The following is a 23,221-nucleotide window of genomic DNA, read 5'->3' as shown; positions in this document are numbered from 1 at the left end:
AACCATCTGAGCCACCCAGGCGCCCCCAGGAGTTGGAGTCTTAACCAACTGAGCCACTCAGGTGCCCCAATTTTATTTTTTAATTTTTATTTATTTCAGGGGTACAGGTCTGTGATTCATAAATCTTAATACACAGCACTCACCACAACACATATCCTCCTCAATGTCTGTCACCCAGCCACGCCATCCCCTCCACCCCCCAGGCACCCCAATTTTAGAACATTTTCATCAACCTAACAAGAAACCTTGGACCCGTTAATAGTTACTCTCCGTTTCACCCTAACTCCCCCAACACTAGGCAACCACTAGTGTATTTTCTATCGATTTGCTTATTTTGGACAGCTTATACAAATGGAAGCGTGTCATGCTTAACGATACATTTCATTTTCTTTTCTGCAATATTTTTTGCTTATTTTGACAGGTGATTTGGAAATATTTTTATTAGACTTATCTAAAATGCTTGGTATTTGGGACACCTGGGTGGCTCAGTCGGTTAAGCATCTGCCTGCCTCTCGGGTCATGATCCCAGGGTCTTGGGATCGAGTCCCATATCGGGCTTCTTGCTCAGCGGGGAGCCTGCTTCTCCCTCTGCCTGCCACTCCCCCTGCTTGTGCTCTCTCTACCTCTCTCTCTGACAAATAAATAAAATCTTTAAAAAAAAAAAAATAGGGGCACCTGGGTGGCTCAGTTGTTAAGCGTCTGCCTTTGGCTCAGGTCATGATCCCAGGGTCCTGGGATTGAGCCCCACATCGGGCTCCCTGCTCGGCGGGAGGCCTGCTTCTCCCTCTCCCACTCCTCCTGCTTGTGTTCCCTGTCACTGTGTCTCTCTCTGTCAAATAAATAAATAAATAAAATCTTAAAAAAAAATACTTGCTGTTTAAATTGCAGGATATAGGAATGAATGAATTTCTGAGTTATTTGTAAAAAAATCTGTGTTAAATTTTACTCAATATTCTTTCTATCATAAAATAATAAGTATAATTTGTAGTGCTTATGCTTATCTAAAATAACAAAAGGCTGGTCTTTCAATGTTTTTATTAAAATGTCATACAGGAGTGCCTGGGTGGCTCAGTCGGTTAAGCATCTGCTTTTAGCTCAGGTCATGATCCCAGGTCCTGGGATTGAGCCCCATGTTGGGTTTGCCCTCTCCCCACTGTTTGTGCTCTCTCTCTCTCTCTTTTTATCTTTCTCTCTCAAATAAATAAATAAAATCTTAAACCCCAAAATGTCATACAATTTTTATTAGGTGGTAACGTGATAAATAAAAATATAAAATGTTTTCATTCTTTGCAAAACGGGTATTTTTATATGTATGGTCTGAGAGGTAATTGAGGGCTTTGAAAGGATATTTGATTTTCCATAATTTAAAAAATTTTAACATTTTAAAATCTTTTATTTCCCAATAGCTTGCTATGGCATTGTTCAAGTACCCACTGGACCATGGTTTTGCAGGAAATGTGAATCTCAGGAGAGAGCAGCCAGAGTGGTAAGAACTGTTTATCAAAAACATTAAAATACTTCAATGAAAAAAAAAAAAACTTCAGTGAGTAGCTTAGGATGCAACACACTTAGTTTCAGTTTGAAGGGTTTTCAGTCTTTTGTTCAAATATTGAATTTGGGCCGAATATTGACTTAACAGTTTTAAACCAGTTTTATAAACTGAAAAACAATTTGAACCACATAAGTATTTGTTGAGGGATACTTTGAATGGATAAAACATAAAGTTGTATTTGGGCTTTAGCTCTACCTACTATTTTGAAGGGTTAAATTGGCAGTAGAACATAAGGAAATTAAGGTAATAATTCTGCTAGGTTCTGCTGAATGAATAAAAAAACACAGAGTTTAACCACAGTATTCTTTTTACTGCATCTGCATGTGTATAGTTTAACTTTGAGTGCTCAGTATTTTCACACATTCAGTTCTTTTGGCAAAGCAACATAAAAATTTTCCTTTCTTATTGTCTGGCTACCTTCTTTCTGAACACTTTTGTAAACTTATTGAATCGTGAGGGAGGTATGTTTATTTTTTGTGTGGTCCAAAGCGTTTTTTTCAATTGAACTTCTGGAAATAACAGGGAGAAATAGATTTAATCTTCATAGTCATTTAAAAGTATTACCATTTGCAGTGTGATAGTTCCTTCTTTTTGGTGTTGGCTAGAGAATTTGACAGAGGTAGAAAACAAACATTTGAACTTTTTTTTTTTTTTTTAAAGATTTTATTTGACAGAGAGACACAGCGAGAGCACGAACACAAGCAGGGGCAGTGGGAGAGGGAGAAGCAGGCTTCCCGCTGAGCAGGGAGCCCGAAGTGGGGCTCGATCCCAGGACCCTGGGATCATGACCTGAGCCGAAGGCAGACGCTTAACGATTGAGCCACCCAGGCACCCCAACATTTGAACTACCTACATATGTAGCATGGAAGCTTTTATTTTTGCCTAGGCAATTTTTGATCAGAAATAATGGCTGAGTAGCCTATCTAGGATTGTGAGACTCAGAGCAGTATTCTGTTCATATGTTTCATTTATGTGTGAGAATGCACTGTAGCAGAATTATAGCTATATTAGCATTACAATAATGGGAAATAGTAAGTAGAGGGTGAAATCAATAATACAAAGCTCAGGACTTGATGTATGCATAGGTCTCCTTTTTGTTTTTTCCTCTTTGTAGCATGTTATGGTTTTGGAGTTGATGGGTCACCAAGCCAAGGAAGTTATGCTTTAATTCATTAGTAAACACTGATTGTAAGGTGAGGCTGTTCCAGGGGATGTCACAGTAGATTCAAAGCCAGAGAAAGATTAGAAAATAGGAAGGTGGATACCAAGAGGGAAGATAAAGAGGTCTGTGAATGGGGAGTGGTAGAATGCCAGTATTATTTGCCTTAAATGCCACTTACTGCCTGTTTTTAATTCCTTTTTTCTTTCGGAGGGTATGGTCAAGATATCAAGGTGAATTAAGGTAGTTATCTTACAAGGTATATTGAATAGCACATTTTATTGGCTTTATTTCTTAGGATGTGGGGCCATTCAAGGTTTTAAAGAAGAGGCGCAACTTCCTTTAATTTCTTATAGCGTACAGTTATAAAAGATAAGGTCCTTTGTAAGAAAGAAAAACTGATTATAAGCTTAAATAAGCAGAGAGAGGGCATTTTATATTTTTTATTTTATTATTATTATTTTTTAGATTTTTATTAATTTGACAGAGAGAGACACAGCGAGGGAGGGAAAACAAGCAGGAGGAGCGGGGGAGGGAGAAGCAGGCCTCCCGCGGAGCAGGGAGCTGGATGTGGGGCTCAGTCCCAGGACCATGGGATCAGGACCTGAGCCGAAGGCAGACGCCCAGTGACTGAGCCACCCAGGCGCCCCATATTTTTTATTTATTTTTTTTAAGATTTTATTTTTAAGGGGCACCTGGGTGGTGCAGTTGGCTAAAGCATCTGGCTCTTGGTTTTGGCTCAGGTTGTGTTCTCAGCACGGGCTGTTCTTAGGTCATGTTCTCAGCAATGGGCTCCATGCTCAGCATTGGGCTCTGCACTCAGTGTGGAGTCTGCTCAAGATTCTCTCTCTGGGGGGCGCCTCAGTGGCTCAGTTGGTTAAGCGACTGCCTTCGGCTCAGGTCATGATCCCGGAGTCCCGGGATCGAGTCCCACATCAGGCTCCCTGCTCAGCAAGGAGCCTGCTTCTCCCTCTGACCCTCCCCCCTCTCATGTACTCTCTCTCTCTCATTCTCGCTCTCTCAAATAAATAAATCTTTAAAAACAAAAAAAAAAGATTCTCTCTCTGGGCTCCCGGATGGCTCAGTCAGTTGAGTGTCTCCCTTCTGCTCAAGTCAGGATCCTGGGGCCCTGGGATCGAGCTCTGCGTGGGGCTCCCTGCTCAGCGGGGAGTCTGCTTCCCCCTTCTCTTCTGCCCCTCCACCCTGCTCATTCTCTCTCTCTTTCAAATAAAATATTTAAAGGAAGAAAAAAAGATTCTGTCTCCCTCTGCCCTTCCCTGCCCTTCCCCCTGCTTGCTCGTGCGCGTGCTCTCAGATAAATAAAATCTTAAAGAGAACACAAGCATGGGGAGTGGAAGTGGTAAAAGCAGGCTCCCCACTTAGCGGGGAGCCCCATGCGGGGCTTGTCCCCAGGACCCTGGGATCATCACCTGAGCCGTGAAGGCAGACGCTTAATGACTGAGCCACCCAGGCGCCCCAAAGATTTGATTTGATTTGATTTTTTTAAAGATTTCACCTATTTATCTGACAGAGAGACACAGCGAGAGAGGGAACACAAGCAGGGGGAGTGGGAGAGGGAGAAGCAGGCTTCCACCGAGCAGGGAGCCCGATGCGGGGCTCAATCCCAGGACCCTGGCATCATGACCCGAGCCGAAGGCAGATGCTTAACGACTGAGCCACCCAGGCGCCCCCCAAAGATTTTATTTTTAAGTAATCTCTACACCCAACAGGGGGCTTGAACCCACAACCCTGAGATCAAGAGCCTCGTGCGCTACTGACTGAGTCAGTCAGGTACTGCAAGGGCAGTTTAATATAAGGATATTGGAGCCAAGAAGCCTAACATGGAAATGTATTCGTGACTTAGAAAGGGAATTGAATTAAACTTTTTCTTTTGGTTGGTTAAGGGTCTGCCTTTCGTTTGGGTCATGACCTCAGGGTCCAGGGATCGAGCCCCATATCAGCCTCTCTGCTTGGCAGGGAGTCTGCTTCTCCCTCTCCCTCTAAGCGCTTTCTGAGGGCTTTCTCTCTATCTCTCAAATAAAATCTTTAAAAAAAAAAAAAAAGGTTATTTATTTGAGAACAAGAGAGTGACCCCGAGAGCCTGAGCTGGGGAGGGGCTGAGGAAGAGAATCTTTCTTTTTTTTTTTTATTTGTTTTTTATTTTTTTTTAAGATTTTCTTTATTCATGAGAGACCTAACTGACTGAGCCACCCAGGCACCCAGGAAGAGAATTTTTCACTCAGACTCCCCGCTGAGCAAGGAGCCAGCCGAGGGCTCTGTCCCATAGCCCATGAGATCATGAACTGAGCTGAAACCAAGAGTGGGACGCTTAACTACCAAACCACCCACGTGCCCCAAATTAGCCTTTTTTTTTTTAAGTAAATCCTTCCCTTTTGGTAATTATTACTTTATTTTAAAAGTAATTTCTGTGCCAAGGTGGGGCTCAAACTCGTGCTGTTGACTGAGTCAGCCAGGCACCCCAAGAATTGAATTAGTCTTGGGGCACCTGGGTGGCTCAGTCGTTAAGCGTCTGCCTTCGGCTCAGGTCATGATCTCAGGGTCCTGGGATCGAGCCCCGCATCGGGCTCCCTGCTCCGCGGGAAGCCTGCTTCTCCCTCTCCCACTCCCCCTGCTTGTGTTCCCTCTCTCGCTGTGTCTCTCTCTGTCAAATAAATAAATAAAATCTTAAAAAAAAAAAAAGAATTGAATTAGTCTTAATCTTACTTCTTTTATTTGTGCGTCGGCTTTATTCTTCTCCTTTCTGCAGGTTTTCTCTGCTACTGGCTGTTTACTGTCAGTGTATGTTAAATGTTCTATAACAATTATCTGGTTTAATCATCTTATCAAACCTTTAAGGTATTTTGTTGTTCTCATTTTATGGATAGAGGCATCACAGGTTTAAGAGAAATGCATATCTAGTTGGAGGGTGGGCTGTGATTAAGCTCTCAACCATCATGTTCTGTATTGCCTCCTGTGGTGAAAGTGGCCATACTTCAGCTCCTAATATTTTCTGTTTTCTGTCTCAAGAGACTAAATCTTAAATCTCACTCTGTCTCATGTTCCTTTGGGTAACAAAAAACTGGGTTGGCTTGGATAAGGTGCCTAGCTCTGGACCAGCTAGCCATGGCTAGACAATGGGGTTGCTTAGACACAGAGAGATGTCTGTGGGTTTGGGATAGTTCACTTCTCAGAGAAGGGATTTATGAGGTGATGGTACCGTAGCAGAATAATAAAGTTGTAATTTCAGACAAGTAGTTTGGAGTATACAGAATGGATTTGAGGGGGAGGTCAGAAACTGAAAAACTCAGGATGATAATTACACTAAAAATGTGAGAGTAGAAAGGAAGGGAGGGAGCGTTTTGAAGGATGAAATGACAGAAATGGATATTGGGTAAAGGAAAGGGAATAATCAAAGATGATTCTTAGTATCTAGGGTAATGACTGGAATGGTGATGCCATTAGTAGAGTAATGGTAATAAAGGACAGCAGGTTTGAAGAATAAGGAAAGTTCTGTTTTGAGCAGGTTGGTTTTGATGATGCTAGGGTTTTTCATCGGAAATTTAGGATTAAAGTAATGGAATCAAGTTAGAGTTGGAGCCGCATAGAAGAAAGACTGGGAACCAAGTGACGTTTTTGTTGTTAGAGAAGAGAAAAATGAAGACAGCTGTGGTGAATATCCACATTTGAGGAGAGTAAGAGAACAAGTTTCCAAGGATGGAAAATGAACTGTCAGGAAAGGAGAACCTGCAGTAGTAACAGACACTTGGTTTCTCAGGAAAGACTAGTTGATGGTGACATTGCTGTAAGGATGCTGAAAAACTGAGAAAAGTTTCTGAGACCAAATTGTAGTTCCTTTGTTTGGGCAGAACTCTCGTTATAGGTACTGAGGAGAGTAGAGATTGTAGGATTAGACGGAATATTGAAAAAGTAAGGAAAGAGGAGAGTAAGAGTTAGAGATCGAATTTTGTTGGTTTTTAAGGGAAACTCTTTGTAGGTAGGCATTCATTGTTCAGAAAAAGCACTTGATGGGGCTCCTGGGTGGCTCACATGTTGAGCATCTGCCTTTGGCTTTAGTCATGATCCCGAGGTCCTGGGATCGAGCCCCACATCAGGCTCCTTGGTCGGGCAGGAAGCCTGCTGCTTCTGTCTGTACTGCTCCTCCTGCTTGTGCTCTCTCGCCCTCTGTCAAATAAATAAAATCTTTAAAAACAAAACAAAACACTTGAATTGCTTTATTTACCTCAAATGAACGTGTATTTTTGTTGAAGATTTTATTTTATTTTTATTTTTTTTAAAGATTTTATTTATTTATTTGACAGAGAGAGACACAGCGAGAGAGGGAACACAAGCAGGGGGAGTGGGAGAGGGAGAAGCAGGCTTCCCGCTGAGCGGGGAGCCTGATGCGGGGCTCGATCCCAGGACCCTGAGATCACGACCTGAGCCGAAGGCAGATGCTTAATGACTGAGCCACCCAGGCACCCCTGAAGATGTTTTTTTTTAAAGATTTTATTCATTTGAGAGAGAGAAGGAGAGAGGGAGAGAGTACAAGCAGGGGGAGAGGCAGAGGGGAGGGAGAAGCAGACTCCCCACTGAGCAGGGAGCCCAATGCGGGGCTCGGACCATGACCTGAGTCGAAGGCAGACGCTTAAGGCCTGAGCCACCCAGGCGCCCCATGCTGAAGATATATTTTATTAGGCCTTAAAACTGTTCGGGTATCATTGTCTGCTGGTTAGAGGTTAAAACTCTGATGACTATTTTGTGTTTAGTGAGTATTTGTTCTTAATTACCACAGGCTGAAGAGACTTACTAGAAATGTTATGTATTTATATACTTTTAATGGGATAAAGAGCATATGTTACATTGTAAATATTCTACTTTGAAAACATGGTGAGTGGATTGTGCAAAAAAATAAAATGGCCAAAAGCCCATTAAGAATTTGCATTATTTAGGTATTGCTATTCTAGCTCTAAATGAAAAGACTATTTTCTACAGGAGGTGAGATGTAACTTTTTCTACTGTTCTGCCTCTTTTTATTATAGTTCTTTCTGGCTTAACATTGTCAGGGAAGAACTGCTGGATGGAATGTAAATCAAAATTTCAGGGATTGACCTAGGGTTTGCACATTTTGTTTTTTTTAAGATTTTATTTATTTGACAGGGAGAGAGAGAGCACAGGCAGGAGGAGCGGCAGGCAGAGGGAGAAGCAGGCGCCGATCAAGGAGCCCAATGTGGGGCTCCATTCCAGGACCTCCTGGGATCGTGACCTGAGCTGAAGGCAGATGCTTAACTGACTCTGAGCCACCCTGGCTCCCCCATGTTTTATTTTTTAATTTTTGCTTAATGAAGTTATGTAATGCAAAAAAAGTCACTATAAATCTTTAAAACCATGTGAACTATATACTTAACTGTATTATGTATTTACATTTAATTTTATTAAGTAAAATTATATGAATATATATTTGTCATAAATAGGTATGGATATAGAACATATAATAAATATTCCCCACCCAGAATGAACTAAGGTGGATTCTTCATATTTGCCCCAAATCTTGCCTCCTTCTTAAAATAATAAATAAAAAAATTAAGTTGAAATACTTTTTGTACTCTCCCCAGTGTGAGTCATCCATTATCCTTTTAGTGTCTGTTAGGACCATCTCTCTCTCTTTTTTCTTTCCAGTTTCATTGGGATATAATTGACCTGTGACATGGTATTGATTTAAGGTATACAATGTAATGATTTATATATATATATACATACATATATTGCAAAGTGATTACTAAAATGAGTTTAGTTAACATCTATTCTCACATAGTTGCAAATTTTTTTTTTTTAAGATTTATTTGAGAGAGAGGTAGCAAGAGAGAGCACTAATGGGTTAGGGTGGGTTGGGTGGGTGGGGAGGAGGGACAGAGGGAGAGGGAGAAGCAGGCTCCCCTCAAAGGCAGATGCTTAACCAACTGAGCCACCCAGGCGCCCTTGCAATTTTTTCTTTTGATGAGAACTATTTTTTTTTTTTTAAGATTTTATTTTACAGAGAGAGACACAGCAAGGGAGGGAACACAAGCAGGGGGAGTGGGAGAGGGAGAAGCAGGCCTCCTGCGTGGGGCTCAGTCCCAGGACCCTGGGATCATGACCTGAGCCGAAGGCAGACACTTAATGACTGAGCCCCCAGGGGCCCCTTGATGAGAACTTTTAAGATTTATTCTTGGGGCACCTGTTTGGCTCAGTTGGTAGAGTATAGGACTCTTAATCTCACGGTTGTGAGTTCAAGCCCCATGTTGGGTGTAAAGTTTACTTACACACAGAACTTTCATATACACAATACAGTATTGTTAATCATAGTCACTATGCTATATATTCCACTTCCAGAACTTACCGTATAACTGAAAGTTTTTACCTTTTGATCGACCACCACACACCTTTTCCCCACCCACCATCCACTGCCTTTGGCAACCGCGACTCAGTTTTCTGTTTCTATGAGACTGGTTCTTTTAGATTCCAAACGTATGTGAGGTCATGTAGTACAGACGGTCCCCTGACTTAGGATTTTTTGACTTTACCGTGCTGTGAGAGCAGTATGTATTCAGAAGAAACCATATTTCAAATCTTAGTTTTTGATCTTTGCCCAGACTAGTGATACGCAGTATAATACGCTTGTGATGCTGGGCAGTGGCAGCTAGCCAGCGCTGCCAGTCAGCTGCCAACTCGATCAGGAGGGCAAACAACAGATAGCTTAGAGTCATTCTCTACCCTTACAAGCACTCTGTTTTTCACTTTTAGTGCAGTCATCAATAAATTACATAAGGTATTCAACACCTTATTATAAAATAGGATCTGCGTTAAGATGATTTTGCTCAGCTGTAAGCTAAGTGTTGTGAGCACATTTCACACTAGGCTAGGCTATGATATTTGGTAGGTTAGGTGTATTAAATACATTTTCAACTTATATTTTCAACTTACGGGTTTATTTGGACATAACTCCATTGTACACTGAGGAAGATCTGTATTTGTCTAATTTGTTTCACTTAGCATAATGCCTTCCATCTGTGTTGTTGCTAACAGCATGATTTCCTTCTTTTTTATGGCCAAATAATATTCCTCTGTGTGTGTGTGTGTGTGTGTGTGTGTGTGTGTGTGTGTGTATCTCACGGTCTATGTTTTTATACTGCATATATGTATTTATAAGTATCGTTTAGTATTATAGGAATGGCATCGTATTGTATATATATTCTGCAAGTTGGGATATAGCTGCATTAATACATACTGATTTAGTTCATTCTTTATCTGCTTTTTAGTGTTTTGTCACAGAATGTACCACAATTTAATTTCCTTTTTTAATTTTTGTTTTTAAATTTAATTTCTTTATTGATTGTCCTTTAGGTTTCTGATTTTTCACAATAACAAATAGTGCTGCAGTGAACATATACGTAGACATAATGAAGCTTGGTGTTTTCATTTATTTTTTTGAAGAGATAGTGGGGGGAGGGGCAGAAAGATAGGGAGAGAGAAAGAATCTTAAACAGCTCCACGCCAAGTGCGGAGCCCAATGGTGGGACTCGATCTCACAGTAGTGAGATAATGAGCTGAGCTGAAATCAGATTAGGAGTCAGATGCTTAACCAACTGAACCACCCAGGTGTCCCAGAAAGCTTGGTGTTTTTAAAACATGTAATCTGAGAGTCTGTATTTAATAGGCAGGTTTTAATTTGTTTACAGTTATAATAGTGACTGGTATATTTGGGCTTATTTCAAAAATTTTATTTTCTGTTTTCTATTTACCATGCCTTTTTTCTTTCTCTTTTCCTTCAGTTGGAGTGATTGAGTGTTCTTTATTCCTTTTTTTTTTAAACATTTTTTTTAAGGATTTTATTTGAGAGACAGAGAGAACACAAGTGGGGTGAGGGGCAGAGAGAGAGAAACATACTCCCCGCTGAGCAGGGAGCCTGATGGCGGGGCTTGATCCCAAAACTTTGGGATCATGACCTGAGCCCAAGGCAGATGCTTAACTGACTGAGCCACCCAGGTGCCCCATTCCTTTTTTTTTTTTTTTGAATCCCTGTGTTGATTTGGAGAGTATATATTCTGTTTCTTTTCTGTTAGTGATTGCCCTAAAATTTTAATGTGCATACTTTGTATTTTTAATGAGTCAAAAAGTAATACAACCAAAGATCTCAGGATTCCTTGTATTCTCAGGATTCCTTGTATTCACTCTCTTTCCCTTGCGAAATCTGTTACTGTCTGTATTTTAATTCCATCTGATTTATTTGTTTGTTTGAAGGGGGGAGGGTGAGAGGGAGAGAGAGAATCCCAAGCAGGCACCACTCCCGGCATGAATTGGATCTGAGGTCATGACCTGAGATGAAATCAAGAGTCGGGACGCTTAACTGACCCCAAATTCCACCTTCCTTTTAATTTCCCAAATTAGTAGTTGTGTGTGTGTTTTAAAAAATTTTTTAAATTTAATTTTTAAATTTATTATTTTTTTAAAGATTTATTTATTTGAGAGAGAGTGTGAGGGAGAGAGAGAAGGAGCAGGGAGAGGGGCAGAGGGAGAAGCAGATTCCCCGCTGAGCAGGGAGCCCGATGCAGGGCTCCATCCCAGGACCCTGGGATCATGACCTGAGCTGAAGGCAGATGCTTAACCGACTGAGCCACCCAGGTGCCCCAGTTGTTTTTTAATAGGTATTTGTAATTTAGACCTAAGATTACTGAAGTTTTGCTCAACTGTTTGTTTCCCTTGCTGCTTTATGGGTCATTTCCTTTTTTTTTTTTAATTACACAATTCTAGTGTTCCCCTCCAGAGTCTTTGCCTAGTAAGTAGTAAGCAAGCTATATTAGTCTTTTTATGTCTAAGAATGTTATTGTTTTGCTCTCATCTATGCTAGTTTGAGTTCTAGAGTCATAGTTGTTTTCCTATAAGTAAAGATCTTATTCTAGTTTGTCTTCTGGTATCTAATTGTGGTAAACAGAAAATCTGTTGACATAGTGCTTATCGTGCTTCAAAGTTGATTTGCTTTTTCATCCTGTGGACTCAATGTTTTTTTCCATCTTGGAAAATTTTCTGCTCTCTCTTCAAGTATCACCTTATTTAATTTTTTTCTGGAACTGTTACTTAGGTGTATGCTTGGGATTCTTGTTCTTCATGTATTTTGTTACTTTAAAAAATTTTCTTTTTTAGAGAGCACGAGAGGGAAGAGGGTCAGAGGGAGGAGCAGACTCCTTGCTGAGCAGGGAGCCGATGTGGGACTCGATCCCAGGACTCCAGGATCATGACCTGAGCCGAAGGCAGTCGCTTAACCAACTGAGCCACCCAGGCGCCCATTTTTAAAAAACTTTTTTAGAAGATTTTATTTGAGAGGGAGAGAGAGAGCAAGAGAGAGTGATCACGCACACAAGCAAGAGCAGGGAGAGGGAGAAACAGACCCCCACTGAGCAGGGAGCCCGACCTTGGGCTCGATCCCGGGATCCTGGGATCATGACCTGAGCCAAAGGCAGACGCTTAATGGACTGAGCCACCCAGGCACCCCTCTTTGTCTTTTAATTTCTCTTTCATGTTTTCTATTTTATCCCTCCATTATGGATAATCTCTTTAGCTCTGTCTTGAAATTATGCTTATTGTTAACCCAGTCAGTGAATTTCTTTTCTGAGTAAATCATACCTACAATTTCTATTTTATTTTTCAATTTGCCTTTTTTTCCTCATAATATTTTGCTATTTTTGCCTTATGGATGATATTCCTTTATTATTTGAACATTTATTTATTCATTTATTTTTTTAAAACGATTTTATTTATTCATAAGAGAGAGAGAGAGGCAGAGGGAGAAGCAGGCTCCCTGCTGATGCGGGACTCCATCCCAGGACCCTGGGATCATGACCTGAGCTGAAGGCAGACACTTAACCATCTGAGCCACCCAGGCGCCCTTATTTGAACATTTAAAACATACTTATTTTGAGGGCACCTGGCTGGGTCACTTGGTGGAGCATGCGACTCTTGATCTGAAAGTCTTGAGTTCAAGTCCCACATTGGGCATAGAGATTACTAAAAAAAACTTATTTTAATACTTCAGAGATTTTAGAATTCTTTTTTTTAAATGTTAACTCTTTTTTTTTTTAAAGATTTTATTTATTTATTTGAGAGAATGAGAGAGAGAGAGCACGAGAGGGAAGAGGGTCAGAGGGAGAAGCAGACTCCTCGCCGAGCAGGGAGCCCGATGCGGGACTCGATCCCGGGACTCCAGGATCATGACCTGAGCCGAAGGCAGTCGCTTAACCAACTGAGCCACTCAGGCGCCCCAGAGATTTTAGAATTCTTTCATTTGTTTTGTTAACGCTGGTGGTAGACATCTTAATGTACTTTGTAATTTTTGGTTATGAGCTAATCCTCAGGAGTTGTTGTCTTCTTTGGATTCCTGTTCCTCTAGGAACATGGTGAAGATGTTGCTGTGGGGAGTTTGTGCGTTTGTGGTCTCTGAAGAACCATGTTTGCCCCCTAACAAAGATCAGATTACAGTAGCTTCTGCAAATTAGGAATTTACAAATTTACAAATTCTTTCATTTAAAAGTTCAAAAGGCCTTTTAAAACTTTTTGACAGCTCTGTGACATCATTTGGGGTCAGGCTTTTTTTTTTGTCTTCCTGTTATGCCAACCTTAGCACATGGTTTTCATTTTCAGGGTTGTCCCACAGTCAGAGCATGGCAGCTGGAACTTCAGTCATTGTGACCTGCAGAAAGAAGTTCCAGGCAGAAGGGGGGGATGGTAAAGTTAAAAGTGGTTTTCCTCCTAGCTGACTTCTTCTCTTACGTTTTCCTGAAGTCCCAGTCGACAAGTTATGCTTAGTTTTACTGGCTTTTAATTGTTAGACTTCAAAATATGGGTCAGTTGAAGAACTGAATAAAATTGGTGTTTTGTTAGTAGGGAAGAATGGTAGAATGGTTTTGGGGTGGTAACCCGCCGACTCTGTCAGATTTTGCCTACTGAAGTTCACTGCTCCAGACTAATTTTTAAATTTGTTTCTTGACTGGAATCTGGTACCTTTTAGATAATGGATTTTGGGCCCCACACTCTCTCAGCACGGGCTTGAGTTTCTGGTTTTTCTAGAGGGATCCCTCTCCTGATGTCCAGAACTGGCATCTCACTTCAGTGCAGTTTCTCTAGTCTTACTGGTCTAGGCCATGTTTTTCTCTAATAAATTCCCCTTTGGTTGTATAATAGGCCCTTAACAGCTCCTGTCCTGGTGCAGGGAACACAGTTAGAAATTGTTTTGTCTGTGTGTCTAGGGTCTGGGCTAGTGTCATAGTCAGTTCCAATCTCTAGGGGTACATATTAGATCTGATACCTTCATTGACTGCCTCAGCTTCAACTAATGTTCATCTTTTTAGCTTTTCTTTTTTATTTCTGCTGCCTGGAAATTAACCTTTATGTACATAGTTAAAAATTGCTTTCAAAGTTATTTATCTTCGATTTCTGAGTGCAAGAGGCAGTTGCAGTTTTAAAATTTCATAATTTTTGGGCGCCTGGGTGGCTCAGTTGGTTAAGCAACTGCCTTCAGCTCTGGTCATGGTCCCAGGGTCCTGGGATCGAGCCCCGCATCGGGCTCCCTGCTCGGCGGGAAGCCTGCTTCTCCCTCTCCCACTCCCCCTGCTTGTGTTCCCTCTCTCTCTGTCTCTCTCTGTCAATTAAATAAAAAAAAAAAATTTCATAATTTTATTTCTATACAAGCTGTTTAGCTTGCATACTTTAAATGGAATGCCTTCAGAGTTAAACATCTGCTAGCATTTTTTTCTCCTATTGCTGATTCATATTTAATATTTGCCTTTGTAGCTTTAAAAGAGGTGCTTTAGAAAGCTAACAGATTTAGTGCTTACCACCATAGATAAAATAGTAAATGGCCAATTTCTGTTGTCTCTCTTGATTCTTCTTTTACTATGAGAAAAGCCTAGCATGTCTGACATGAAGTACGTGCTTAATACTTGTTTTATTCTTTTCTAACCTGCCTGTGTAACTAGTAAGAGAAATGAAATCATAGGAATGTATTGATACCTTGCCCAGCATATGGTATCTATTTATTCCTTTTTTTTAGATTAGATTTAATTTTTTTTAAGATATAATTTCTATGTTTATCAAAGTGATAAATGCATAGTCAAAGTCAGGTATTACTGAAAACTTCTCTCACACAAATAAAGCAGTACCTTGCTGCTTGAACCCTAATCTCATTTTTCAGAAGCAGCCTCTTTTGGCTGCTCCTTCTGGTATTTACTTGCATATTTTTTTTTTTTTTAAGATTATTTATTTTTTAGAGAGAGCACAAGCAGGTGGAGTAGCAGGGAGAGGGAGAAGCAGGCTCCCCACTGAGGAGGGAGCCTGACATGGGGCTTGATCCCAGGGCCCTGAGATTATGACCTAAGCTGAAGGCAGATACTTAACCAACTGAATCACCCAGGCGCCCCTGAAGTTTGTTTTTCTTAGTAATCTCCAAACCTGGCATGGAGTTTGAGCTCAATCCCAGGATTAAGAGTTGTGTGCTCTACCAACTGAGCCGGCCAGGCGCCCCTATAAGCAGCTTTTCTTGACATATCAGTTTTAGTAGTTGCCTTTCAGTATATCACAAATTTTCATTGAATCAGTGGTGTTAAACAGTAATATTTACACTATTATTACTATTTAAATATTTAGTTTATTTGTGAGCCAAAAGTATACTGATTGTTTTTTTGTATTTTTTTTAGTTCCCTGGGATTAATAATCTATTTTCATTTTCTTTGTATTCTTTTTTTAATACTTTTAAGATTTTATTTATTTTTTAAGATTTTATTTGTCAGAGAGCGAGAGCATGAGCGAGCCCAAGCAGGGGGAGTGGCAGGCAGAGGGAGAAGCAGGCTCCCCATTGAGCAGGGAGCCCAGTGTGGGACTTGATCCCCGGCCCTGGGACCATGACTTGAGCCAAAGGCAGATGCTCAACCGACTGAGCCACCCAGGCATCTTCTTATATTCTTTATTTAAGGCTAAATCTTTGTATATCGTCTAATTGCTGCTTCATATAATCTTCCAAATGATTGGGTGCCTAGGTGGCTCAGTCGTTAGGCATCTGCCTTCGGCTCAGATCATGATCCCAGGGCCCTGGGATTGAGCCCCGTGTCGGGCTCCCCACTCAGCAGGGAGCCTGCTTCTCCCTCTCCTTCTCCCTGCTACTCCCCCTACTTGTGGTTACTCTGTCTCTGTCAAATAAATAAATAAAATCTTAAAAAAAAAAAATCTCCCGGGCGCCTGGGTGGCTCAGTTGGTTAAGCGACTGCCTTCAACTCAGGTCATGATCCTGGAGTCCCAGGATCGAGTCCCGCATCGGGCTCCCCGCTCAGCGGGGAGTCTGCTTCTCCCTCTGACTCTTCCCCCTCTCATGTTCTCTCTCTCTCTCTCTCAAATAAATGAATAAAATCTTTAAAAAAAAAAAACTCCCAACTGATTAATGAATCAGGTAGTCTATTAATAAAATTTGCAATTAATTCCTTTTCCTTTTCCTCTCTCCCTTTTTTCTCCTCCTCTCTTTCCATCTTCTTCCCCTCTTCCTCTGTCCTTCTCTCTTCTTCCCTCTTCTCTTCCTTCTGTCTCCTCCTCTCCCTCCTCTTCCATTTTTCCTTCTTCCTCCTTTCCTTTTTAAACTAGTAGACCTTCTGGGTACCATCTCCCTGCTGTCATTTGGGCTGGTTTCTCTTTAGGCCTGGATCTTTCCCTCACTATCGTCTTGGGGGAGTTTCTTTATTTCTTGCTTATTTTAGATTCTGTTTTATAACGCTTCATTCCCCCGTTTCATCTTTAATGGTTTATTTTCTTGTTTTAGTGGGCACCTCTAGTAGCTTCATAGGAAATAGTGTGTGAGAAATAATTTTTTAAAGGTTTTGCATGTTTGATAAAATTGGTAGCTTTACCATCTTGAATGGTAGTTTGGCTGACTGTAGAATTCTTGGTTGGAAATCTTTTTTTTTTTTAAGATTTTATTAATTTATTTGAGAGACAGCCTGGAGGGAGAGTGCACGAGCAGTGGGGGAGGGGCAGAGGGAGAGGGAGAAGCAGGCTCTCCACTGAGCAGGGCCCTGGGATCATGACCTGAGCCGAAGGCAGATGCTTAACTGACTGAGCCACCCAGGTGCCCCTGGAAATCATTTTCTTTCAGAATTTTGGTGATTTGCTTTTTAGGTTCAGTGTTTCTGTTAGAGATCCAGTAAAGTTCTGATTTCTAATACTTTGTATTGTATATGATTGTTTTCTCTGGATTTTGTGTTTTTTTTTTTTTTAATCCAGGTTATTTCTGATATTTTTCATGGTAGCATGTTTCCCCTCACTCATTGTACAGGGCACACAGTAGCCCTTTTGATTTGGCAGATCATGTTAGGGAACATAAGTTCAGTTAATGGTAAAATTATTTTGATTATTTCTTTGATGATTTGCTTAGTTCTGTTACTCTTTTTCTGTATGGTTTTTTATTTGGATATTGGAATTTTGAACTAATTTTCCAATTTTTAATATTTTGTGTTTAAATTATCTGGTTTTTTTCCCCACTTTCTGAGGCAGTTCCTTACTTTGTCTTCTAACCCTTCACTTAAATTTCTAGTCTATTATACTCTATGTTCTTTATTTTTTACATTTGTTTTTATTTCTTGGATATAGTATCTTTTTTTTTTTTTAATTGGAGTGTAGTTGACGCATACTGTTAGATTCTTTTCCGAGGTACAGCGTAGTGATTCCACAACTGTCTGTGGTGTGCTGTTCTCTTCCTGAGTATTAGCTATCATCTGTCACTGTATATAACACTGTTACACACAGTCACTGCCTGTATTCCTTATGATGTACCTTTTCGTCCTTGTGACTTATTCATTCCAAACTAGAGGCCTGTATCTCCTACTCCCCCATCACCCATTTTGCCCATTCCCTCAGGCAACCACCAGTTTTTGGATTTAGGGGTTTGTTTTGCTTATTTTCTTTGTTCATTTGTTGTATGATATTTGTCTTTTTCTGACTTATTTCACTTAACATAATACTCTCTAGATCCATCCCTGTTTTGGCAAATGGCAAGATCTCATTCTTTTTTTATGGCTCAGTTATACTTCATTGTGTGTTTGTATGTGTGTACGCACACTACATGTTCTTTATTCATTCATTTATCCATGGACACTTGAATTGATTCTATATCTTGGTTATTGTAAATAATGTTGCAATAAACATAAAGGTGCATATATTTTTTTGGATTCGTGTTTTCATTTTCTCTTGGTAAATATTCAATAGTGGAATTATTGGATTGTATGCTAATCTTTTTTTTTTTTTTAAAGATTTTATTTATTTATTTTGAGAGAGAAGAGCATATGCTCAGGTTGGGGGAGGGATAGAGAGGGGAGAGAATCTCAAGCAGATTTCCCTCTAAGTGTGGAGCCTGACGCAGGGCTTGATGTCACGACTGTGATATTGTGACCTGAGCTGAAATCAAGAGTCAGATGCCAGTGCCCCATGGTAATCTATTTTTAATTTTTGAGGAACTTCCATTTTGTTTTCCACAGTGGTTGCACCAATTTATTCTCCCACCAGCCATGCACAAGTTTTCCCTTTACTCCATATCCTTGTCAGCACTTGTTAGTTCTTGTGTTTTTGATACTAGCCATTCTGACTAGTGTAAAGTGATAATCTCATTGTGGTTTTAATTTGCATTTCCCTGATGATGAGTGATGTTGAGCATCTTTTCATGTGTTTGTTGGCCATCTGTATGTCTTATTTGGAAAAATATCTATTTCAGGTACTATTTATTTATTTATATTTTAGAGGCATATATTTAGGGGCACCCAGATGCCCCTAAAAGTAAAATCTTTAAAAAAAATAATAAAAAAAATGGGTGGGATGCCTTGGTGGCTCAGTTGGTTAAGCATCTGTCTTTGGCTCAGGTCATGGTCCTGGGGTCCTGCGATTAAGCCTGGCATTGGGTTCTCTGCTCGGTGGGGAGTCTGCTTCTCATTCTCTTTCTGTGTTGGCATGCTCTCTCTCTCTCGCTCATCCACTCTTGCTTTCACATAAATAAAATCTTAAAATTTTTATTTTTTTTTAAAGATTTTATTTATTTATTTGATAGAGAGCAGGAGAGCACAGGCAGGGGGATCGAAGAGAGGGAAAAGCAGGCTTCCCAATGAGCAGGGAGCCCAGTGCGGGGCTCGATCCCAGGACCCTGGGATTATGACCGAAGCTGAAGGCAGTCCCTTAACCAACTGAACCACCCCAGGTGCCCCAAAAAAGATTTTATTAAGTAATTTCTGTACCCACTGTGGGGCTTGAACTCTAGACCCTGAGATCAAGAGTCGCACACTCCACTGACTGAACCACCCAGGTGCCCCCGGCTCTGCTCTTTCTTTTTCCCCCCTGCTCATTTTTTTTTTTTAAAGATTTTATTTATTTATTTGACAGAGCGACAGCGAGAGAGGGAACACAAGCAAGAGTGTGAGTGGGAGAAGCAGGCTTCCCGTGGAGCAGGGAGCCCGATGTGGGGCTCGATCCCAGAACGCCGGGATCATGACCTGAGCCGTAGGCAGACGCTTAACGACTGAGCCACCCAGGCGCCCCTCCCTGCTCATTTTTTAATTGGATATTTTGGTGTTGAGTTGTAGAAGTTCTTTTTTTTTAAAGATTTTATTTATTTATTCATGAAAGAGAGAGCGAGAGAGAGGCAGAGGGAGAAGCAGGCTCCCAAGGAGCAGGGAGCCCGACGCGAGACTCCGACCCCAGGACCCTGGGATCATGAGAGCCGAAGGCAGACGCTTAACCATCTGAGCCACCCAGGCGCCCAATTTTGTATATCTTTTTTATTTTTTTTTATTTATTTTTTTATCTTATTTTTTTTAATTTTTATTTTTTATTTTTTTAAGTAGGTTCTACACTCAATATGGGCCTTAAACTCATAACCCTGAGATTGTCACATGCTCCATCTACTGAGCCAGCCAGGTGCCCCTATTTTTTATGTATTTATATATTTATATATTTTATATATTTAGAATATTAATCCCTTATCAGATACATCATTTGCATATATTTTCTCCCATTCAGTGGGTTGCCTTTTCATTTTGTTGAGGGTTTTCTTTGCTGTGCAAAAGCATTTTATTTTGATGTAGTCCAGTGATTTATTTTTGCTTTTGTTTCACTTGCCTGAGGAGACATATCTAGAGAAATGTTTCTATGGCTGATGTCAAAGATTTTAACTGCCAATGTTTTCTTCTAAGAGTTTTCTGGTGTCAGGCCTCACATGGAGGTCTTTAATCAATTTTGAGTTTATTTTTGTGTGTGACTAAGAATGTGGTCCAGGTTTGTTCTTTTGCATGTTGCTGTCAGGTTTTCCCAGCACCCTTTGTTGAAGAGTCTGTCTTTTCCCCATTGTATATTCTTGCTTCTTTTGTTGTAGGTTAATTGACCATAAAAGTGTGGGGTTATTTCTGAGCTCTCTGTTCTGTTCCACTGATCTGTGTGTCTGTTTTTGTGCCAGTACCATACTGTTTTGATTATTATAGCATTGTATATCTTAAAATCTGGGATTGTGATACCTCCAGCTTTGGTCTTCTTTCCCAAGATTGCTTTGGCCATTTGGAGTCTTGTGGTTCCGTACAAATTTTAGTTTTATTGTAGTTATGTGAAGCATGTTGCTATTTTTGTCAGGAATTGTGGCCTGCTTTGGGTAGTAAGGATATTTTAACAATATTGGTTCTTCCATTCCATGAATATGGAATATCTTTTGCATGCTATTTTTCTCTTAACTGTGAGGATATTAGTCAGAAGGTTTTTTTGTTTTGTTTTGTCTCAGTTTTCTGAAGTTTTCGTCTGCTCCTGGGACTCCTTTCCTCAGAATTCCTTGTATCATTGTTTTGGCATGTCTTGTTAGAGACCTAGTTTAAAAATGTGGTGACTCTTAGCCACCTATTTGAATTTTTTTTTTTTTTAAAGATTTTATTTATTTATTCATGAGAGACAGAGGAGGAGAGAGAGAGAGAGAGAGAGAAGCAGAGGGAGAAGCAGGCTCCCAAGGAGCAGGGAGCCTGATGCGGGACTCGATCCCAGGACCCCGGGATCATGACCTGAGCCGAAGGCAGACGCTTAACCATCTGAGCCACCCAGGCGCCCCACCTATTTGAATTTAAGACAAACTCCTAATGAGTTGATTGGAAGCTCTGTGTGTGTGGGCAGGGATTGTTGCTGATTGGCTTCGTTATAGGTGATCTAACTGGATTCTTTTATTAAGAGACCACCAGCTGGTTAGCTTATTGAGAGGGAAATCTTCCAGTCATCTGTTTCGGATGACAAACCTGGTTATTCAATATTCTTTGAGCTAGATGTTTGCTGGAATTTCACTATTTACAGTTAGATTTTTAGTTAATTCTTTTTGAATTTTCCCATAGATTCTACTTTCCCTTTACATTTTTCACCTTTCATTTTTTGTCTTTTCTCTTTTATTAGCAAGCTTCCTGGAAGAATAAAGCTGTAGTTGATAACTCTGCTTCAGTTGTCTTCTATAGGCTAGTCTCTTAGTTGTGCATAATGATTGAGATACAACTTAATTGTCATTTTAAGCAATAGCATATGAAATCTGCATTTGCTATAATATTCTCATCATGGACACTTGTCCATTTTTTCTTTCAGTGACCCTTGTATAGAAGTCCATGTACTAGAAATTCTTTTAATAATTTAGCTTCAGGAAAATTGACTCCTGGTATATTTCCTCCTTTTTGCTAGCTCCTGGATATGCATTCTGTTTTTCTTTTTGTTCTGGCTGTCAGGCAGCCTAGAACCAAATCTGGTCTTTAGTTACATCAGTTGTATTAATCTGATTACTAGTATATTTATTTCTTCCTCCTCCTCCTGTGGGGTTTAGGACTTCACCTCTTATCTCTGTTTCTCTGCGTGTTGATTTCATTCTCTCATACTACAGACTCTACTTCATGAGGCTGGAACCATGACTGCTGGCAGCTCTTGGCTCTCATCTTCCCAGCCCCTTCTACCAGAAGAAGGGGCTCTCTTGAAGAATCCTGGGAAGGACTCTGATTGGCCTGTCTTGGATCATGTACCTACCATCCCTGTGGCTGGAGTGGGGAGGGTACTATGAATGGCAACCCTCACTAGAGCTACATAGTTGGAGTCAGGGGTAAGAGCAGTTTCCCTAAATCAGGGGGATGTCCTTCATACTGGCTTTCAATGTTCATTTTTCTACTTTTTGTTGTTATAATACAGGTTGTTTATCTGGAGGCTGCCTCAAATCCTTTTCTGAAAAAAGTTTGGGTGTAAATAAGTGCATAAGATGTCACAAACTCCTGTCATTCACCTTTGATACCATTACATTTGGCTCTTAAGTCCACCACCATTGATTCTGCTGTTTAATGGGCAGATCCAAAATTTTTTCAATTTTCATTCTATTTGATCCACTTTCAGCATTTAAAGCTGTGATTACTCCATTGCTCTGTGATCACTAGTGCCATTGCAAAAACTGTGATCACTCCATTGCAACTCTCTCTTCTTATGACTTTTGGGAAGCTCCTTTCTTCTCTTAACTCTTTAAACATTTCCTTTTGATTTCCTGTTTGGCATTACTTCCTTAAAATCTAAGTTACATGATTGCTTTTCTCGCTTGTTTATTTGATTACCCTATGAAAACTTATGCATGCTTGGGGATCTTTTAAGCATCAATATCACCTAAACAATTTTATTCCAGCCTTCAGATCCATATTTGCAATTACCTTCTGGATATCTCTTTTTAGGTATTTTAGGCATCTTAAATTTTATTTCTCACTGTAGTTACTGGCATAATTTAAGCTTTGATTTTTTTGTCTAAATTATTATAACAGCTTAAATTAACTTATTTAGTTTTTGGTAAGGCAATACATTGAAATGGTTAAAAAAAAAGATAAATAGTGGGGTGCCTGGGTAGCTCAGTCAGTTAAGCGTCTGACTTCAGCTCAGGTCATGATCTCAGGGTCCTGGGATCAAGCTCACCATCAGGTTCCCTGCTCAGCAGGGAGTCTCCCTCTCCATCTCTCCCCCGCCTGCCTTCCCTTCCCCCGCTTGTGCTGCTCTCTCTCAAATAAAGTCTTAAAAAAAAAAAAAAAAGATAAAACAGTAGGTGTGCCTGGTTCGGCTCAGTTGGTGGAGCTTGAGACTGTTGATCTTGGAGTTGTGAGTTCAAGCCCCACATGGGGTGTAGAGATTACTTAAAAATAAAATCTTTGAAAAAACAGAACAAAAGATAAACAGGGAAAGTTTTTCCTCCTAAACCTTTTATTTGCCTAGGTTTGCTTCCAAACTTCCCATTGTTACTATTTTTTTATTCATTTTCCTAGTTTATATATGTATGTGCTTTACATATATAGAGTCTTGTTTTTATTCCTTTTGTATAAAATGTAGCACATTACACATACTTATGGTAACTTCTCCCCTTTTCAGTACAGTCCACCTCTGTTTCAAGATCATCTCCTCCAAAGCAAATATGGTTGTTTTCAGTTTCCTAT

General features: G+C 40.4%; 1 protein-coding gene across 14 annotated transcripts in view; it reads left to right on the top strand.

Moving 5' to 3' along the window:
* MLLT10 (MLLT10 histone lysine methyltransferase DOT1L cofactor) overlaps positions 1–23,221 on the top strand; it is a 208,027-nt gene that overhangs the window by 2,979 nt on the left and 181,827 nt on the right. For all 14 annotated transcript variants that reach the window (XM_073885578.1, XM_073885577.1, XM_025891913.2 and 11 more), the window contains exon 3: positions 1,407–1,486. In XM_073885578.1, the coding sequence (XP_073741679.1) occupies positions 1,407–1,486 (80 nt within the window). The remainder of the gene's footprint in view (positions 1–1,406; positions 1,487–23,221) is intronic.

This window comes from Callorhinus ursinus, unplaced genomic scaffold (assembly GCF_003265705.2).
Source record: "Callorhinus ursinus isolate GAN/ISIS: 27379988/994484 unplaced genomic scaffold, GSC_fseal_2.0 scaffold63, whole genome shotgun sequence".
Lineage (NCBI taxonomy): Eukaryota > Metazoa > Chordata > Mammalia > Carnivora > Otariidae > Callorhinus > Callorhinus ursinus.
This window is presented reverse-complemented; position numbering and strand designations above follow the sequence as displayed.